At 33.1% G+C, this 21,705-nt stretch overlaps 3 protein-coding genes and 1 non-coding gene across 4 annotated transcripts; 3 read left to right on the top strand and 1 right to left on the bottom strand.

Annotated features, from left to right (window-relative positions):
• Positions 1-6,024: 6,024 nt before the first annotated feature.
• Positions 6,025-9,574, bottom strand: LOC143615866 (uncharacterized). The gene is made up of 11 exons (XM_077088874.1): positions 9,394-9,574; positions 8,508-8,550; positions 8,154-8,207; positions 7,761-7,824; positions 7,579-7,638; positions 7,369-7,475; positions 7,252-7,290; positions 7,041-7,129; positions 6,884-6,962; positions 6,749-6,796; positions 6,025-6,320 (listed from the first exon to the last, which is right to left on the bottom strand). The coding sequence occupies exons 3-11, from the start codon at positions 8,193-8,195 to the stop codon at positions 6,240-6,242; spliced, it is 609 nt and encodes a 202-aa protein (XP_076944989.1). The 5' UTR covers positions 8,196-8,207; positions 8,508-8,550; positions 9,394-9,574; the 3' UTR covers positions 6,025-6,239.
• A 1,604-nt stretch (positions 9,575-11,178) lies between these two features.
• LOC143615875 (ferritin-3, chloroplastic-like) lies at positions 11,179-12,883 on the top strand. The gene is made up of 8 exons (XM_077088881.1): positions 11,179-11,438; positions 11,851-11,934; positions 12,023-12,083; positions 12,170-12,257; positions 12,345-12,406; positions 12,498-12,563; positions 12,646-12,709; positions 12,812-12,883. The coding sequence occupies exons 1-8, from the start codon at positions 11,179-11,181 to the stop codon at positions 12,859-12,861; spliced, it is 735 nt and encodes a 244-aa protein (XP_076944996.1). The 3' UTR covers positions 12,862-12,883.
• Positions 12,884-13,950: 1,067 nt separating this feature from the next.
• Positions 13,951-14,023, top strand: TRNAK-CUU (transfer RNA lysine (anticodon CUU)). The gene has a single exon. It is a non-coding gene; the product is annotated as a tRNA-Lys (tRNA).
• Positions 14,024-15,112: 1,089 nt separating this feature from the next.
• Positions 15,113-19,969, top strand: LOC143616425 (uncharacterized). The gene is made up of 4 exons (XM_077089258.1): positions 15,113-15,585; positions 17,633-18,118; positions 19,038-19,550; positions 19,657-19,969. Exons 1-4 carry the CDS (start codon positions 15,121-15,123, stop codon positions 19,738-19,740), a joined length of 1,548 nt encoding a protein of 515 aa, XP_076945373.1. The 5' UTR covers positions 15,113-15,120; the 3' UTR covers positions 19,741-19,969.
• Positions 19,970-21,705: the final 1,736 nt, after the last annotated feature.

Genomic DNA, 21,705 nt, shown 5'->3' on the forward strand with positions numbered 1-21,705 from the left:
AGATAATGCATATTTCATTAATATAACATTTTTAAATAGTGATGGCAATAATAAGAAACACTTTGGATTTAGGTTTCGTGATTATTTGATTAATAATTTTTAGGTTAAATTTCATTTTATTGTACTTTGTGTTAGTTACACAATAGACATAAAACCAACACATTGTCAAAATTTGTTTGATAGAAATTTTTTTATTTTAATATATATATATATATAGAGAGAGAGAGAGAGAGAGACAGAGAGAGAGTATACGTTGTGTAGAATTATAATAAATTTACAATTATTTATTTGTTTAAATGGAAATATGATACGTTTGTGTTCTTGTATAAATAATAATTTGAAATGGTTGCCAATTAAACAACTTGTAACAAACTAATAAACAAAACATTGTTGGTACCAAATTACTTATTAAACTTATAGTAATATAAGTTTCTGTTGAGAAATAAATAATTAATTGTATTCAGTTTGAATTATTAGTCCATGATGATCATATCACAGCTTGTGTATCATTGAATTATTTATTAAACCCACCAAAATTTCTATTGAAAACCCTCTTAAGCTGAGAAAACCCATAAAAACCCTATATAACATCGTTTTTTTTTTGTTACATGTAATATATGTTGTTACGTTTAATACAAAACATCGAAAACATAAAAAAAATGTTTTGCTATTATTTTTTATATTTTTTTAGTAATTTTTATATAGGTTTTTAGGAGAGAGAAAATGTTAATTAACTTTTACATTTTTTATTAACTTTAATTATAGATCACAAGATTTAATCTTTAATTAAAAACATGTAGTTGAATATGGGTTTATAGAGTTTTCACAATTCAAGTGGGTTTTATTCTAACCTAACCCTCCCCCATCTAACACACACACACACACACATATATATATATATACAAAGTTGTAAAACTCCCAAGTAGGCGGTCGAGTACTCCTTGATTACTACCCGCCTAGATCGAGTACTCCCCGCCTCGGCCGAGTACTCCGTATGTATTTTCCGAGTAATCCCCGACTACACTCGAGTACTCGCGACTCCCTAGTCGGCCGCCTAGGACCGCTTAACGACTTTTACAACCATGCATATATATATATAATTTTATTATTTTGCTAAAAGAAAAATGAATGTATTTCAAAATCTGGGATTAAAACACTTTTTAGTTGAAACATAAAAACAAAAAGGTAGAAATAATTAATATAAATGTGCAGATGCGTCATTTTTTATCTATGATTAGACTTTGTTATATACTGTTAAGAAATTAAATTAGTAGAATTAAATATGTTAGTAATAAGACAGGTTATATAACACAATCGGGTTGATGGAGCTTTTCATGTGTGCGTGTGGGTGGATTTTTTTTTTTTTTTTTCATTTACATGTTTAATGACTTTGACATGTTAAACTTTTGTTGAGCGAGTTTGACATGTAAAATAAAAATATGTTGATATTTCATAATGCTAATTTTTTATACAAGAAGACATGGTTAAATATTTGTAAATTTCTAAAAGATGGATTGTGTTACGCCCTGACACTCCATGTTATATATTCAATTTATCATTTATTGAATCTACAATGATTTAACACTAACGGTAGTAAAAAATAATAGTAGTAGCAATTGTTATTGTTGTAACAAACATTTTTTCCCAAAATAATTAAATAATTGTAACAAAAGAAGAATACCAATCATTAAAGCTAAGTTGGCTCTTAAGCTATCGAAGGTATGATGGAAGCTTGGCTTTTAAGCTAAGTTTTGTTTGGAAAATGACCAATCATTAAATTCATATCTTGTTTATTTAATTACTTATTACTACTTAATTCATTTGCACTAAAAGAAAATTGTTTCTCAAGATTGATGCCAGACAGCCTGAGTACACAATTAGTCTTCTAGTCTAATTACATGAAGGTGATGATTAAAACTTTGGATATTTGATGTCTTAGTTTCGAAACCTGACTCAGGAGGGTTTTCAACAATAGAGATTTCCTCTTTGATGGTTTTCTTAAGTGAGTCTAGTCTGGAGCGATTGACACTCTAGGTGTTAAAACTTAGGATATTTGATGTCTTAGTATGAAGTATGAATGGTTGACATCCAGTCTCAGAAAGACTCACTCACGTATTGAATCTCATTCTAAACGCTCTAGGAATGAAACTGAAGTTTCATATTTTACTTGTGATATGTGTGTATGGGTTTTTATATATACGTTTATGTATGTATATAGTGATGACTTGGCTTTTACTATAAAAGAGGTAGTAGGTGATATTCTGGTAAAATATCCACTTCATACATGTCTGGTGCTCGCAAATTGAACGGTTAGGGATGAGTTGACATTGCCCCATCAATCATGGATGCTTGGGTTGCAAATCTCCTTTTCTTTTTCTTTTCAATATTTTTATTATTTTTTTATTTTAAAAAGAAATTAATACTTTAAGAATATTAATATTAAGTCAAATAAGTAAATCCTTTTAACAATATATTAAAATTCAAGGTTGAAGCTTCCCCTCTTTCAAGAAAAGAAATAAATAAATAAACATACTCATACAAATCTTACTCATGAAATCTTTATAACATAAAAGTAGCTAAGGAAATAAGTAACAACTAACAACCATATGTAAGGTAAACCTGCTCAATGGGGTCATGGATAGGTGGTTGTGGAGTTACAGGGATGATGTAGAAGGTAATTTTACTGTCAAATTATTAAGATGTGAGTTAGATAAAGTACCACCCGGAGATAAATAAGACTTTTTGGTTAAATCGGAGATTGGCCTCTTAAATTGCTCCGTTGGAGGCTCTTAATTGACCGAATCTCCACAAAACCGCCCTCATAAAAAGGGGTATCCATTTAGTTGAAGACACTTGTGTGTTATGAACAAAAAATTTGTGTTCGTTTAATAAAATGTACGAACATGAAGACATGCTCTGTTCTTTCATTTATGTTTATAAACACTCGTTTATGTTCGGTTATTTATGTTCGTTTATGTCAGTTAATTATGTTAGTTTATGCGTTAATAGAAAATAATTAAAGATTATCTGGATGAGTCATGTAAATAAACGAACATTTAAGTGTTAATAGAAAATAATTAAAGATTATCTGGATGAGTCATATAATTAAAGGTTTTATATTTGTTAATTTTTGTTTATTTAAGTGTTTTCATTTATGTTCGTTTATGTTTGTTTGTGTTCATTTATATTTGTTCATATATGTTCATTTATGTTCGTTTATGTTTCTTCAGTTATGTTCGTTCAGATTTTAAGCAAACAAACATAAACGAATACAAATGTTCATTTTTAAAATAAATGAATATGAACATAAATATTCGTTCGATTAAGTGTTCGTGTTCGTGTTCGTTTAAAGTTAAATGAACGAACACGATCATGCCCTTGTTCGTTCGATTCGTTTACTGGCTTTTATTATTCGCATTGATGAATACATCGGTCTCAATCTCTAGGCTCTGTCGATTTTATTTGTGTCCATTTGTGTTCGTGAATACATTCATTTCCTTAATGAATGAACACGAACATAAAATCATGTTTGGTAAGTGTTCGTGAACACATTTTTTCCTTAACAAACGAATATAAACAAGGCTTTTTTCGTGTTCATTCGGTTCGTTTACAGCACTTAACTCATCCAATAATAGTTTGGGTATGTCAGTATTCAATTACTCATCCCCTCCATCGTAAACTTGTTAATGATTTTTATGAGATTCGTCATTTGTCTTCTGTTCAGATACACTAACCCCTTTTGTCTTCATGCAAACTCAATTTAAACTTTGATATGCTCTTTTTTAATTTTCATTTAATACATCATTTAATTTCTCTTCTAATAAACATAAGCACGTACCTTGTAATATATAATTCAAACGATACCCTAAAGAGTAAAGACTATATATATATATATATATATATATATATTGTAATGACCAACTAAGTAACGCCGGGTACTCCGTACGCGGCCCCTATTGGCTAAAGGTAGCCCGAGCCAGCCACGAGTCCGGACGGACGGGGCCCCTAGCGGTCCACCTATTGAGGGATTCCCCGGATAAAACCCGACCCCCACGTTCGCCAAACAGCACAACAGCAAGGAGTCGGTAAAACCGGGTGAGATCAGGACTCGAACCCTGGCAAGCCAGGGTCATCCCTCATATCTTCCATATAAATTGGTGATAGTGACGTTTAATCCTCCTACCTCTCACTAGTAAAGTGATCGCTCTACCATTGAGCCACATCTAATTTATAAAATAACTTGTATCTGAACAGAAGATAAATGCACTTTAATGTTTGGATATTACAAGAAAGATAAATGCCCTTTAATGTTAATAAAAATTAATTTTCTAAAAAATTATATGATACAACTTGTATTAGTAAAGTGATTGCTCTACCATTAAGCCATATCCAAAAAAATAGTAATATACATTAAATTAGCCCAATTTCTAAAATAGCGTGTGCTACTAAAATTATAAAAAAATGTATAAAATTATACCTTTAGATTTATAAGATACTAGATTTTATCCCCCGTATTACGGGGGTTGTTTTACATTATTCGTTTTTAATATTTATATATGCATATTTGGATTTTTAATTTTATTTATTGTAAGAAAGTTAATAATCAATATACTTGAGGTTTGATGATGAAATGGTTTCACAAATAAATGATATGTTATAATCCGGTTTTAAAGTTATCTGGGTTTGGTGATACCCATTACCCGTTTATTTTCTTTATTATAAATAATATCTTTTTTTAAAATAAAATAGGATATTAATTTTTAGTATATTCCTATTTTATATGATTTTCATATCAAATATTTGATGAGATTATTTTTTAATATAATGAGATGTTATAACCCGTTTAAGAGCTATCTGGGTTTGGTGAGACCTTTACCCGTGAATTCGGGTCAAATGCGTGAGAAGCCTTCATTTACAAATAAAGTAATCTGATGGCTTGAAAGAATGGTTGTTTTACATTTTTCGTTTTTTAATATTTAATTTTTGGATTTTAATTTTCTTTATTGTAAGAAAGTAAATAATGTACTTAGGGTTTGATGATGAAAGGGTTTCATAAATAAATGATATGTTATAACTCGTTTAAAAGCTATCTGGATTTGGTGACCCATAACCCGCTTATGTTTTTTACTATAAAATTGTTTATTAATTGGTTTGGCGAGACCTTTACCCGTGAATTCGGGTCAAGTGCGTGAGAAGCTTTCATTTACAAATAAAGTAATCTGATGGTTTGAGAGAATGGTTGTTTTACATTTTTTGTTTTTTAATATTTATTTTTTGGATTTTAATTTTCTTTATTGTAAGAAAGTTAATAATATACTTAGGGTTTGATGATGAAAGGGTTTTATAAATAAATGATATGTTATAACCCGTTTAAAAGCTATCTGGATTTGGTGACCCATGACCCGCTTATGTTTTTTACTATAAAATTGTTTATTAATTATAAATAATATCTTTTTCTTTTTAAATTGGATATTAAATTTTAGTATATTCCTATTTTGTAGGATTTTCATATCAAATAATTGGTAAGATTAATTTTTAATTTAATGAGATGTTATAACCCGTTTAAGAGCTATCTGGTTTTAGTAAGAGTCATACCCATTAATTTGGGTTGAATCAATGAGAGGCCTCCATTTAAAAATCAAACAATTTGGTGGCTTTCATAAAAGGGGGGAGCGATCACATCACGACACGTAGGATTTTTGGGTTTTCGTTTATATATATTATAGATATTATAAACTAATACAAAAAATTCCAGGTTAACACACATTTAAAAGCAAAGATAAACATCATATTACTTTTGAGGGGAAAAAATCAAAAGCATATAGTTATTAAAAAACAACACTAAAACCACTAGTGAATAATTTCCACCAACCAAGAGATTCAGATGTTCAAATCTCTCAGTAGGTAAAACTAAATATTCGTTGAGATTTCTGAAAACTACATTAAAACAACAGTTTATATTAATAAAAAGTAAAATATGTCAGAAATAACCATTTCAGACTTTTACATTGACTCAGAAACAACACTAAACTGTATCCTATCATTTTTTGCAGTGCAGAATGATCACAACACCAAGAAATACAAATGAATATCAAGTTTAATAAATTTTAATTTTCGTGAGGAAAAGATGCATATAAAATGCAGCAATTCTTGTTTCTCTCTGCCCAAGTCAAATCAGTCAGTGTATGAATTACTTCCTACCCTATTAGAGCAATGTAGAACCAACAATGTTTGAAAAGTCAAAAGTCAACGGGAGAGTAAGAGCTTCGGTGTCGTTGAGAGGGTCCTTTAAATCTTCGAACCATTGACATAAAGGAATTCTGCACACAGTTCCATTGCGTAAATCAGCTAAAGAAAGAAACATTCTAGTAAAACATTAACTATTATCAATATAATTTTGTTAAATCATGTTTGGCATGATAAATAGTAAGGAAGTATCAGTAAAACTTAACATTAGTTTTAAACTATTAGTCATATAGCTAACATGGCTTTAATGATTACTAATGGTTATGTAACTTTGGATTAAAACTAGAGGTGGCCGGATGGGTGCATCAAATTGGCTTGTTGGATTGGATTGGGTTGGCTCAATACATATATTTGCCAAAAATAATAATAAATAATTCATCTAATAATATGGATATGATTTCAGAAATCATTTTATTTCAATAATAGCTAATCCTTTAAATAAAATGATTTTTGATCCATTAGACCTTTAGAGAGTAGAGACCAGAGAAGAATGAAACAATACCCGAACTCTATGTGGCAAACTGGCCCAAAATTCCACATTCGGAATAATCTAAAACCAAAATAAAAATTAGTCACACAATAATTCCCAACTTAAAAATTCATGTTAATAAATGTTTCAGACTTTTATGAAACTTACATCTATACCACGAATGCCAAGATAGAAAAAACGATAAGCAGATCCAGTTATCAGATAAATTCCGAAGAGACACAAAAGTCTGCATAAAAAATAAAAAATAATTCAAGAAATGAAAATATGACTGTATATGGTGCATTATTTGTAATTTGACCATTACATGATTAAGAGGGTGCCGAACCAGCCCAATCCACTGCCTTTGGTAGCTAAAACATTTGCACAACCAGCTGGATGTGTTATTTGAGTAGCCTGCATAATATATGTAGAGGTTGTAAATATCTGTACAACAATTTGACTAAAGAGTGGGTTGAGAAAAAGTCAAAGCATATCTCTGCATGTAGAATGAAATTTTTGGATTTCAGAACACTTACAAAGTTACAGTTGCCAATTTTTGTAAGTGTTTTAGGTCCCTGCAAAAAGCAACACAAAAGTGTGTTTTAGTTGTATAGAAAAATAATAATGGATAAATAAAAGATAAGGTTTCTTACTTGAACTTGCTTTGAATCGCAGATAACAGAAACAGAGAGTGAACAATTTGTTTCGGGACCTTGGTGCCACATTTCAACAACCAATCCTGTACCTGGATTCTCTTTATCTGCCATGTCACAAACAATAAAAGGCAACATTTTTAACACCAAAGAAAACGAAAGAAAACGTCCGATTGGAATCAGAATAACAAATTATTAAAAAAGAATTACCAATGAGATTTGTAGTGATGGTTTGGGTGCGACCAATAGTAGTACATACGGGATAACCCTCTGCATATGTTTCATAAATTCTCATTAGCAGTTTTAGAAGCTTCTTTGTATATTTTAATATTTTATACTTACAACATACAGCATATAACTATGTAAAAATATGATGTTTCTTGAGATTATACCTAATGTATTATTGGACATAAGTGCACTGCAACCCATTCCACATCGAGATGATCCTCCACATTCCTGTAAAATGAAATTCAAAGCATCATGACAATATTTGTTTAACGGGTTAAGAAATAAAATAAATACACAATATTAATCAAACAAATTTGGCTATATTAACTAATAACAAACAGTGAGTGGCCAGTTTAAAATTTTTCTTAGTCCCAAAACTAGTGCATCTTTTAATATAGAAGTCATTTGACCTTTAAAGTTGAAGCCATAAATCTAGAGGTCAAAATGTCAAATATCCATGTTTCATCATGATTTTATAGAGCTGAAAAGGTTTTTTTGGGTACTAAATGTTTCCAAATCATTGTAAGACAAATCAATGTAACTTGACTGACACTCACCCAACAGTCAAAGCATCTTGGCGGATCATGGTTGAAAATCATTCCATCACAAAGCTGCCCAACAAAGAAAATAGCTCATCTGTGAGTGACATGACTAATGGCATACATGTATACATGATATTAAATTACTAAAGAGAGAGAAAGAAGAAAACAACAATATATCTCACTGTAAAGTTAGATTAACACATTTCAGGAAACTATGATGAGAAACGGTCATTTTAATAGATATAATGAAGCAGTATAATGCAAATTTTGAAATTGTGGTTATCTTATAATGTGTTGTAAATTGTAATGCTCACAACGAAAAAATGCATGGGCAAATAAAGCAAGAAAGTGTAACCTGCTAGAGACAACCTGAAACCAAACCACTGTTCCGTTAGCCGACACCTTGTAATATCTGATTCAAATGAATTGAGAATATGGTTAGCCAGTTGTACCAAAAATTTAAAATCTTTCAATATCATTGTTTCACTTTCAGCTTACAAGAAAACATTATACCAAAAATCAACTTAAGGGGTGTTTGGGATTGCTTATTTTCACAAACTTATAACTTATTAACTTTTTGAAAAGGAATAAGGTGTTTGGGATTGCTTTTGATGTGAGAAGAAAAAGTTAATAAGTTACGCTTTTGTAACTTATTAACTTATTGAGAAGTGATAAGGAGGTAAAATAACGAATCCCAAACACCCCCTTAACCGACCACTTTCTCTTACTTATACTTCACTTCTTATACTCAACATGGAGCTCTAAACACCTGATTCAAATATGGTAGTTGAAGGACTTCTAAAAACTTATAAAATTTTAATTATTAGTTATAGCCACAAATTTAATGATATTAATTAATGTACTCTAAAGTCGGTTAAAGTATTGAAATTGTGTTGTGAAAAGAAACTTTAATCCTATCAGGCTATCACATGGAATCTATGAACAATGTCAATGTAGCAACTAAAGCAATAGTTTCCTTTTATTTATTTATTTATTTATTTATTTTTTTTGCACTTTCCCTGTATTTTATCAGCAATCAAAAACTTTCTATACAAAGTATCAACCAATTTAACACAATTAAAAGTTTCCATCAACTTTCAACTACTTCTATCAACTAGTTAATGTGCAATGGCTTATACAGTAATCGAATGATCGATAATAATAATAATAATAATAATAATAATAATAATCAAAGCTACTGAATAATATCTGGACATCAATAAATGAAAGAGGAAATGAGGGAGTGAGTGCCCACCCGTCTTCGCTGCGAACGCCATGTGGAAATGAATGAGAAGCAGAAGCCAAAGTGTAGCTGTAAAGCTTGTTCTCCTGTGTAATACTGAACTCACAGATCGCAGAAACGGAATGGATTGAACTGAGTCTGTGTAGAGTAATCAGTAAACTGATAATGCGGAGAACGAAACGCCGTAATTGCATTTGGTAATCCCTTAATTGGAGGTGTTTCAATTAGGTTGGAGATTATGGAAATTAGGGCTCGGATTGAACGTGTGCAGTCTTCTGACCGTTGCTGGGAAGAGTAATCAATGAGATTGAGATCTGGATCCAGATTCTACTTTCTATTTGGATCGGACCCATGTATGGAGCCCATAATGAATACATGGTTGGTTATAAGTTAGGACCCAATGACCCATGTGCATGTTGCTTACATTACCAAGAGTGAGTTTAGTTTGTTATTATTCAAGGAGGATTAGAAATATCTAATTTATATTTCACTAAGGTTGTGTGTACCAAAGCAAGTTAATCGGCCAGGTTATAGTGTAGTAGTTTTAACTTGGGTTTGTTAAAGTGACCCCCCCCCCCCACCGCCACTCCCAATTTGTTGATTTTCTTTCCTTTTTCATGCTCATTAAAGCCTTGGGAGGGCGGGTGCCTCTCCTTGGTTGACCTGGATCTTTCTTAGCGCTTAAGAAAGGCTCCACAACCTTTCGAAGCTTATATAATATACATTATTAGAAGTAATAACTTTCCATGTGTATGTAAAAATCGTTACCAACTCTTCTGAAATACTATTAGTGTTTTAAGAGTGTGTATTTGAGTTTTATATTCTTCAAATACTTTATTTCTATTTTTTTCAAAATATTTTAATGCTTTTTTAGAAAACCAATAGATTTATTTTTTTTAAATATAAGTAACATAATAACATGGTTGTATTAAACTTTTAATTTAATATAGTGTTTAAATTATATGTAGTATTCAAGTATAGTAATTTAATTATGGCTTCAACTATTAAATTTGGTTCAACAAACGAACCATAAGGGCGTCTAATTTGATGTTCAACCTGGTATGTAAACATTGTTATAGCTTTTATTTTGACATTGAATCAAGATTATAACTTTTACTTAACAGTTAGACTAAAATATAAAAAAAAGTTTATCTATTAAAATGTGTTTTTTTTTGTCATTCTCACTTTGGTGGAGTGATAAGGTGGTTAAGGAATCCCAACTGAGTATAAAAGTTTAGTTGCTAATTTGCTATGTGTTTTTACTTATTTGAATGGCTAACTGGCGAAATTCATTATATCGGGATACACTCGCCTCTGAACCGGGGAAAAACCTCACCTAGGGCCGACATCCAACGAACAGTAAGATAAAACCCGTTCATTTCAATAATCAAACCTGTGATCAAGACCTACTTGCCTAGTCTCTCACTATTACTGGACACCATCAAAGAATCAAATTTACATAGAACACCATATCTTTCTTGCCGCTCCACAGCGTATGTATCATTGGCGTTTTTATTTTAGAAAATAGAAAAAGGAAAAAAATGATCCTCATTGATTGACGAGTCTCAGTCATAGCAACACCCGAATCCACACCACAAAAACAAAATATCCAAATACGCCACAAGCCAACCACACGCCACTCCTCTCACTCAATCCTACCCCTCCACGTGTCACTCCATCTTACGGCTCTAATCTCACACCAATCCCCTATACATACATCATCATCTTCAACCCCCATCACTCACTTAAACCCTTCATTTCCTTTGCGTCATCACCTCACTTATCCCACTATTAACCATGCTTCTCAGAGCCCCAGCAACTCTCCCATTCTTGACCCGACCCGCCACCGATGAACCCTTCAACCGCTCTCTGTTCGTCACGCAGCCGTCGACCGTCGTGTGTGCGGCGGTGAAAGGTGGCTCGCTTTCTGGGGTTGTGTTTGAGCCGTTTGAGGAGGTCAAGAAGGAACTGAACCTTGTGCCTTCCGTTCCTCAACAGACTCTTGCTCGCCAAAAGTATGCCGATGACTCTGAAGCTGCCATTAACGAACAGATTAAGTGAGCTTCTATTTTATCTATTTATTTTTTGTTCCCTTGAATTGATGATTTATCTGTTAAAAGTTTTGGTTTTTACGGTCAATTTCTTTACGCTTATTCAATTAAAGTGTGATTGTTTACTAATTATTCAACCAAAAAGCTTCAACTTGCCTTAAAACCAAACTGCCCACCAAGTGTTTGATAAAATTCCTAGCAGAATTTAATTTGAAAAACCAAACTGCACACCAAGTGTTTGATAAAAGTCCTAAGAGAAACCTTGTCATATCGGAAACCAATTGACAAGATCTGGTTTTATGATTATCTGTAAAGGTCTAAGTTGACCAAGGGTTTGTATAAAGTATTTATTTTTGTTTGATTTAATTGGTTTTAGGCTTTTTCTTATCACTGATGAGTTGATTTTGTTTCATTTCAGTGTGGAGTATAATGTTTCCTATGTGTACCATGCTATGTATGCATACTTTGATAGGGACAATGTGGCTCTCAAGGGCTTAGCCAAGTAAGCTACTACCACTATCTTTATATTCCATCTTAACAAAACACGGTTTTATCTGGTTTATTGATTTATGATATGTCGAACTTTATAGGTTCTTTAAGGAGTCTAGTGAAGAAGAAAGAGAACATGCTGAGAAGTTAATGGAGTATCAGGTTTTTACTTTTGAGTATTATCAGCTATATGTAGCTTTGATTTATTTTATATTTGATAGCGGGTGATATAATTATGTTATTTTCAGACCAAACGAGGTGGGAAGGTGAAGTTGCAGTCGATTATAATGCCATTGTCTGAGTTTGATCATGAAGAGAAAGGAGATGCATTGTATGGTAAGTTTTGTATAATGTATATACCGTTTGTGTGCTAATGATTAGATTGATAATAAGTTTAAAGCTTATAACTGCTTTTGATTCTAGCCATGGAGCTTGCATTGTCATTGGAGAAATTGACAAATGAGAAACTTTTGAACCTCCATGAGGTGCACACAAGTTCTGTTTTCAAACTTTTTAAGTTTAGCACAATCGCAACTAAAATTGTGTTTCTAATATGCAAATTTGGAATGAAAACAGGTAGCCAGTGAGAATAATGATGTGCATTTAGCTGATTTTGTGGAGAGTGAGTTCCTTGGTGAACAGGTGAATATCAAATTTCTCTTTTAACTTTTTAAATTAACCATTTGGCTTATAATGATTCTGATATCTATTTTTCTAATCAAAGGTTGAAGCTATCAAGAAGATATCTGAGTATGTTGCTCAACTAAGAAGAGTCGGCAAAGGGCTTGGTAATAGTTTCATAGCTTCGTCGTTTATATTCCCATTTTATGTTATAAAAGTCTAGTTGGTAATCAGTGTAGTGGATAAAAATAACATTTTTCCAATTTCAGGTGTTTGGCACTTTGATCAGATGCTTCTGAATGAAGGTGCTGCTGCTTGATGGAGTGAAGTGTAGTTCTGGTGTAGTTTTTTAGAAATTGTGGGCTATTTGAATTATCAATTTGCGACTGTTATGCTAGTGACTGATTAAAACCTACGATAAATAATATGTGCAATCTTGTGAGTGTTATCGAGTTGGCTCAGTCTTGTTTTGGTGATGTTATGTGAATCTTTTAGAGCCAGGAAATTGCTTTGTGGCTTATAGCTATTGTATGGTCAATTAGGAAGTTTTAGTGCAAAAAGGACCATAAAATATATATGGTTTGGCGTCACCTTCACACAAGAGAGAAGATTTAGGGGCCCCAAAATCAATGTTTATGGTGCTTATGTTCTAGACTTGACCTGAAAACCTAAATTTAAAAATAAAATGGACTAATTAGCTACTTGTGTAACTTAAACATTTTTTGAATTTGGTATTTTCTGAATATATTTTATATTTGAGTCACGAGCCTCATGGGACACTTTAATTTGATTAGCCACCAAACATTGAATCTGCATGTACCTAGTACCTTGATATGATATATCATCAAGTAATCTATATCATTTTTGGTGAGTCAAGCCAAAACATAAACTTCAATAATAATAATTGAAAGTACCTGAAGTGACTGTTCGAGTTAAATTAGATTTCACCAAGTAGTAGGTGAAAATTTGTCTTTTGTACTACTCTCTTAAAATGCTAATTAATTAACTAAAAACTCCCAATCAATGAAAAATAAATGATGCAGGTAAATTTATTTGTCTTTACTTACAAATATAGATAAAGACTTGCCACGTATTTAAGATTTTGTTAATGTAATATATTATCTGTTGCTTTGAATATTTAATGTATTTTATAATCCTCAATTAGTGTTTTGATGTTGTGATATTGTGAAATTGTCTAATAGAAAGTTTCAGGAGAAATCAAGAAGAGAAAAGCATTTATTGTATGATCATAACTATATAAACCAGCTCTATGTAAATAATAAAACTGTGTGTTAATGAACATGATTTAACCTTATATAGAATCATGAAGTATAAACTCATCTACTTACTAATTTGTTTAATGTGATCAAATGTGACGTATATGTAAGTAAGAAGCCACGAAACAAAAGCCCGTCTAGCTCAGTTGGTAGAGCGCAAGGCTCTTAACCTTGTGGTCGTGGGTTCGAGCCCCACGGTGGGCGAATGTTTTTTTTGTTTTTCGTAAATTTTATTTATTTATTGAAAGATTTTATACGTAAATGAAGTTCTATGTTATCTTCAACAGTAAAAACAATAAGGTCGGCAATAACATTGTGCCTCGTTTTCCATTTATCAAAGTATGAAACTTCTAATTTCATTCGGAAACCAAAATTTCTTTTTTTCTTCTAAGTTTATATTCTTTTAATTTGTTAAATAAATATATTTCACTGACTAGTACTTAAGCAGCGTGAACAACATGGGAAAGGCCTAAACATGCAACTCCCGCACCTATAGTTGCTCATCTTGCTACAGAAACAAATTTTACTTAACAACGATGGTCAAGCATATGCTAAACATGCTCAAAAACATACAATTTCAATCACTTCAAACAAAATATGACAATGCTGTTAGACCAGCTCACCGAAAAAATCTGCCTTTTTATTCGTTACAAATCATACACCGAGCAATAACTTTTGTTATATGCGCTTCTTTTTGTCACTTTTGAATCGTAGATAGTCGTCGAGTGTTCTATATTTTCCCTTTGAAACAGGGACTAGTTTAAAATCTCAAAGGCCTAACTGGTTCCTAATAGAACAAGTTCTCTTACATCTCTACAGAGTACAGAGTAGAGGTGCACAACCAAAACGGTTAACCGGAACCGATTTATATTATTGATCTCTGAAACCGGTTAACCAGTTCATAACCGGTTCCAACCCAAAATTCTAACGGGTTAGTAACCGGAACCGGTTTATATTATTGAGCTCTGAAATCAGTTAACCTGATCGATTATTCGTTTTTTTAAACCGGTTTATTCCCGGTTATTTACCGGTTCCGGTGCGGTTATACCGGGTATGGGTTTTTTTTGTCTCAAAAATGGTTAGTACCCGACCCGATTATCCGGTCTAACCGGTTATTTGACCGTTGACCACTAACCGGTTTTCAACAAACTTTCAGCAGTTTAAAGCCCAAACACACATGTTTTAGGTTAGCCCATCCAGCCCAAACCTGACGAAAACCAAACACCGATCGGCGGAGACTTTGCTTTCGACGTCTAACCTCTCACGGCTCGTTTGTACTGCATCATCAAACCAAATCGAAAATGGTGAAAGAAGAAGACAAACCGTATTCCGAAATAGAAGAAGACGACGAAGAAGAAGAAGAAGACGATTTCGATGACGAAGACGAAGAAGAAGAACCGTTACTCACACCGGAATCACGAATGCGAGCAGACCGAGCGAGAATGGACGGAGTGTTCCACCGGATTCAATCCGAACGAGTTCCGTTACGAGTCCACGATGTGCTGATTAAAGGAAACAAGAAGACTAAGGAGTCGTTAATCGAAGCTGAAATTCAAGCCCTAAAAACCGCCACGTCAGTCCAGGAGTTGCTTCAGGCGGCTACGATTGCGAATGCGAGGCTTCAGAAGCTCGATATCTTTGATGCCGTGAATATTACGCTGGATTCTGGACCGCCTGAGTTGCCTGGGACTTCGAATGTGGTTGTGGAAGTTGTGGAGGCTAAAAACCCTCTCACTGGTGATATCGGTATTTTTACGAAGCCGGAGGTAGTTTATCGTTTACAGTTACTTAGTTATTATGTTGGTTGATGATTAGTGTGATCTGATTGCAGTCTAGGGTTTACTGTTATTCATAGTTTATATTGTGTGAATGTATTAGGATTAGATATAGAAATTGGTAGTGATGATAGGCAAAACTAAACTGTAGATAAGTTGTTTAACTCATGATCAAGTATCTTATGCTTATTTAGTTTCTAGGTTTTGGTTTACGAGTCAATTTGCAGGATTGAGTTATCATTTATGGGACCAGGCTTTTCTGAATTGATATGATTATATATAGTTCTTGTAGGAAAACGATTGATTATTGTAGCCTTGTAGGTATTGCTATGAGGATTTGCATGCCAATATGAGTTTGTAGGACTGAGTGTCAAGTAGTGAATGTGCTATGAACCAAAAGCTTCATGGATTTGAACTGAAATATGTGGAATGATACAATGGACTGCGTTCTTGAAGTGTAGATATTGTTCTGTATTTTGAGTATTAGCTATGTATATACTTGCTATGCTGGTTTGAGTGATTGGAGTATGTTGTTGGTAATTTGTAACATGTGATTAGAGTGGATTAGTTTATTAGGATAAATATTATGATCTAATTTAGTTTGCAAAATGCAATGAACTTATCTAGTTAAGCTATCAGTTATGTATTCATTAACTGATTTATTTAAAGGAATAATGTTTAGGAAAAATGTTTCTTGTAAGAGTGACATTGGTTGATTAAAGAATGGTACCCCATGAATCTTTGGCATGTTTTTGTATACAAGGATATATGTGTTCTTACAAGTCAATTAGCTTGTTTCTTGATGGAAGGATCTTTGTTTGCATGAGGTTAACAGTTGAGCAGTTGTGAGACTGTTAAATTTTAGAACTCTTCGTTATGTTGCTAACATGCTATGTGTAATACTAGTTTCAGACTTTCAGTTGGCAAAATTATCAGTGTGCTTTGGATCTGTTAACATTATGTACTTCATGATGTGCTGCTAACTTTACTGTGAAAATACCAGCCAACGAGAACAAGTTTTTTGCAGGACATACAAGTTTCCTGTTGGTATTAATAGCCTTATGTGATTTGTGATGATCATGCTTTTTATCTGCTTTATCTCATCACATAACGTAGTCTGTGACTCTGTGTTTTTGGTTTATTGTCTATGTATATGCCTATATGGTACCTGTGTTTATATCTCCAAACTTGCACTTTTTAAGTGTGCATACAGAATAAAGTTGCTTCTAAAGTTCACATAGCCGCATGCCATAATATTTATAGTTATTCGAAAAACTTTTACAAGAAATGTCATATTCTTGCATGCAACTCTTGATTCATGAAAATATCAAAATAAATTGTGTTGATGATAATAGCAATAAATGGCTCTAGGATTGTTTTATCAATATGCTTATCTTCAAGCCGAGTAGCCTTATGATAAAGGTTACTTTCTTAACCCCTACTTAATAATCCATGGCATTCTAAGCCATTTGGTAGCATTTCAACATATGTCACCTTTTATCTTTTATAATACTACTCGTGTCTATTTATCACATAGAACCCTTCTAATATCTTCTTGACTTTACCACATCATTTTGTATATAATATATTGTTTAAAGAATGGTTACATTCAAAGTTGTATTACCTAATTTTTAGATAGAACACTTTTGATGTGAATAAATAATTGCTTATATTATTTCCATAAATAAATAACATGAGATAGATGCTTAAAGAATACATTTCCAACTCCAATTGCCTTCATGTAACTTTTATGATCTTTAAAACTCATTGCAGTTTAAATCTGATATTAAACATATATCATAAAGCTTATAGACTAAAACTTCAGTTAGTATTTAAAGTTTGCCTTATTTTGGCATAAAGATCCACTGCACATTTTTTATTTCCTTATTATTTTCTGTTTCCAGAATCACTAGAGTTAAAGTCATTTTATGCGGGTGGTTCATTGAAATATATTTTTATGCTTACACTTTATATTATTTTTTTTTTGTATATTTCCTTCATATTTCTCATCTACTGTGTTTTTCAACTGATTTTGTAGGCTAGATCTTGGTCTCTTGAAGGATCACTCAAGTTCAAAAACTTATTTGGTTATGGTGATCTTTGGGACGGTTCTTTATCTTACGGGTGGGACCAAACATCAGAAGTCAGCGCTGGTGTATCTTTACCGAGATTCATGAGATTATTCACTCCTGTTATGGTACGCGTATCCCTACTTTCTCAAGATTGGCTGAAATTTTCCTCTTACAAGGAACAATCACTGGGCTTATCTTTGGGCCTACTATCAACCAAGCATCATGACTTGGCATATAATCTTTCTTGGCGTACGTTGACTGATCCGTCACAAATGGCTTCTAGGTCAATAAGGAGGCAACTTGGACACGGTTTATTATCACATTTGAAATACACCTTTAAGATTGATAAACGAAACTCGCCTCTTAGACCAACTAAAGGTTTTGCTTTTGTTTCTGCTTCTCAAATTGGTGGCCTCTATCCTGATTATCGAAGCCTGCGTTTTATACGACAAGTATGTGATCATCTCACTATAAGTTTTCCCATATTTCTTACTGATTTTATTTTTTGTTTTTCTAAACATAATAATTGTTATAACAGTAATTATAAATAATAATAATTATAATAAATTAATAATTATAGTGTAGTAGACTAGTAGTAGTAAGCAAATACGAACGGGGTGTCTTCGTGTTTGTTCGTTTAGCTTTAACCAAAAACCGATCCAACACTAACAATTAGGTGAACGGGTTTTCTTGTTAAGAAAATGAGCGTGTTCATGGTTGCTTATGTTCATTTGTTAATAGTATAAATGAACAATTCACAAACATAAAAACGAACAACATAACTGAACAGAGATGAACAAACATAACCAAGCGTACACCAATTAAAAGTAAAAATGGGCATCAATGTCTTCGGCTTAAAAAAGTCATAAAACTAGACTAAATTGTAATTGGTGGTATTTTTGTATCATATAACTAGACAAAATTGCCATTGGTTATATTTTAATTTTATAAAACTAGATTAATTTGTAATGGGCCTAAAAATTAAAATGAACATATAAACTAATGATAACAAATGTAAACTAGTGAACATAAATGAACAAACATAAATGAGCGTAAACGAACGAACGTAAACGCACCTAAATGAACGAACGAGGCATGTGTTCATATTCGTTTGTTTAACTTAACGAATAAAATATTTTGTTCATGCTTGTTTATTTATTAAATAAACGAACTTTCTACCGAATGGTTATGATCTAATTTTTTATTGAACACTTGAATAAAGAAAATGCCCATGGGCTACTTTCTATGCATCTTGTTGCCCAAAGTCAATACTTTTTATTCTAATAAACACATTCTGATTTTCTTCATTTTTGTTGGCCAAAGTCAGCGTCTATCTTTCTAACAAATACATACTTTGACTATTCTTTACAGGAGTTTGACCTTCGTTATGCTTTACCCTTGGGTTTTGCACGCGCTGCAATAAACTTTGGAGTTGCTGGTGGTGTTCTTTTTCCATGTGGAAATGAATTCAAAAACAGACCTACATCTTTACCTGATCGATTTTTCTTGGGCGGGAACTCTTCTTCTGTTTGCACATTAGGCGGGCCCACTTCATTACTGGGCTTCAAGACTAGAGGATTGGGCCCAAGTGAGCCCAAAAGGGAAGCCAAACCAAACTTGGAAGATGCAAATTCTGATACTTCTGAAAGAGATTTTCTTGGTGGAGATTTAGCGGTTACTGCTTTTGCTGATCTTTCCTTTGATCTCCCCCTAAAGGTGTTGAGAGATTCCAATATTCATGCACACGCGTTTGCTTGTGCTGGAAGTCTTACCAAATTAACCGAGAACGCGTTTCGTGATTTTTCATTTCAAAAGTATAAAGATTCGTTTCGTAGCTCTGCGGGTTTTGGGCTTATTGTACCAACTAAATTGTTTCGCATGGAGGTTAGTTTTCATCATCATTATTGTTACAAATAAACTTGTGGTAATTGTTTTGAGGTCACATTTTCCTTTTGTTTTATGTGACTTTTTATTTGGTCAAACTGTTTAGGTCAACTACTGCTACATACTGAGACAACATGAACATGATCGAGCCAAGACTGGTGTGCAGTTTAGCTTTTCTTCACCTATCTAGGACCATGGTTCAGTCGAATGCTGCTGATCTGGAGTTGACTGGACCCACAGTTCTTTGGTTCTTGTAATTTTCAAAAGTCTAGACGGATTCACGGTGCATGAAAATACAGATAAATAATAATGTCTCAGTTTCAGTTATATAATCTGCTCGGCTTTGTTTGAAGATTGGCTGAAACTGCCCAATCTTGACCACACGGTCAACATTTTGACTGTTTGAATCATGCTATCTGTTGTGACTTGTGAGCAATTTCATTTTTTTTCTTTTTCTTTTTTCTTCTTGAGATCTCATTGTTATTGCTTCTTTAACTTTTGGTCAACTGTTTTACAACATATTGAAGTTGACATAAGTTTACCGACAGTATTTTGGTCTTTGCGGTTGTCTCATGTACGTTGTATGCAATGCGTCAGCAGTGGTACTTAATATTGGCTATCTTCTTACTAGGGCTGTATGTACACGGGTTGTTTGGATAAACATTTTTATATTATTGCTCGAATTGGGCAGCAGCATAACACAGAACAGGTCAAAATGTGTCAAAGAGTGTCAACTAACAAATTTGATGATACATGTTATACATACGACACCGCAAAGTATTACATAAAGTGGTGAATAATGCTGACTCATATCGTTCCGAATCCCTGATTCTCTGCATCTATAACTATTTACTATCATTAGGCAGTAAAAGAAACTGAAATTAAAAGTTGTAACATGGTAAGGAATAGGAGTTCTTGCAGAGAATATATATTGAAGCTTCATAGAAAGATAGGGATAGTATATATGATCTATCAAGTAAAATATAAGTAATATAATAAATACGTTAAAAATAATGAAAGGGAAAAATAGGAAAAAGTGTTACTTTCCAATAATAGCCCATTTGAATATAAACACGTTTTGGCCTGAACCGACATGACCCGTTATACAATCCATCATAACCTTCCGGCAAACTCTATCTCGGTTCAAGATAGGGCAGTCTACTGATCTACGTACATAACATGTGACACCAAATAACTTTTTGCGTCTTATATTATTAGATACTCGCTTTTTGAGTTATATATTATTAGATACTCGTTTTTTTATATGTTATTTACTGCCATACACTTGAGTGATACCATTAAGGCATTAAAAGCAATCCTCGGTCTTGTCACTATTCCAAGATAATTTTAAATATCAGTTTCCACTTTTCAGTTAGGTTTACTCTAGGATGGAATCATATTCTATTTGTTTTCAGAACGTGCTATTTTTAAAACTTAAACTTGCATAGTTTTTCGATTTACATTTTTAGAACTCAAACCCTAAATTGATATCTTGTTCAGTTTTATGATCCTTAACTCTTTGATATTTGCTTGGTTCCATTTCTTCAATTATATCCCAACAATCACAATACAAGTGTGTGACCAAAGTAGAGGTGTACAAAACCGATTTTAAACCCAAACCGAACCGGTTTATAAACCCAACCGGTTTGGTCAACGGCTGGTCAAAACCGAAGCAAGATAGGTTGGCCTGGTCATATCGGTTCGGTCCGGTTTATAAACCGGTTTTAACCGGTCCTCAAACCGGTTCGGTTTTAAAACCGGTTTGGTAGATCTTGAGGGGAACCGGTCCTGAAACTGACGGTTTGGGTTGGTTTGAGAACCGGTTTAGGTGAAACCGATTTTAAACCCAAACCGGTTCGGTTCGGTTTGCCTAAACCGGTCCCAAACCGGTTTTTTTCACACCTCTAGACCAAAGGGAAGAGTCAGTTGGGCTTATGAGCCTTTTCATTGTGGGCTTTAGCCCATTTGAAGTGAGCGTGTGAGAGACAATGATGATGGGATATGAGAATTGATAATGATAGGTGGGCCACAACGATCTGTTGATTTGATATTAGAATCTTGGTGGGTGGCGCGTGGTGATTAAACAGTATGAAGGAGTTTAGCAAACAGGGCCCAGGACACAACCCAAAGCCCATTATCTTTCTCTTTTTAATAT

This window comes from Bidens hawaiensis, unplaced genomic scaffold (genome assembly GCF_021521415.1).
Source record: "Bidens hawaiensis isolate Kalapana, Puna unplaced genomic scaffold, B.hawaiensis_p1.1 tig00002306_1, whole genome shotgun sequence".
Lineage (NCBI taxonomy): Eukaryota > Viridiplantae > Streptophyta > Magnoliopsida > Asterales > Asteraceae > Bidens > Bidens hawaiensis.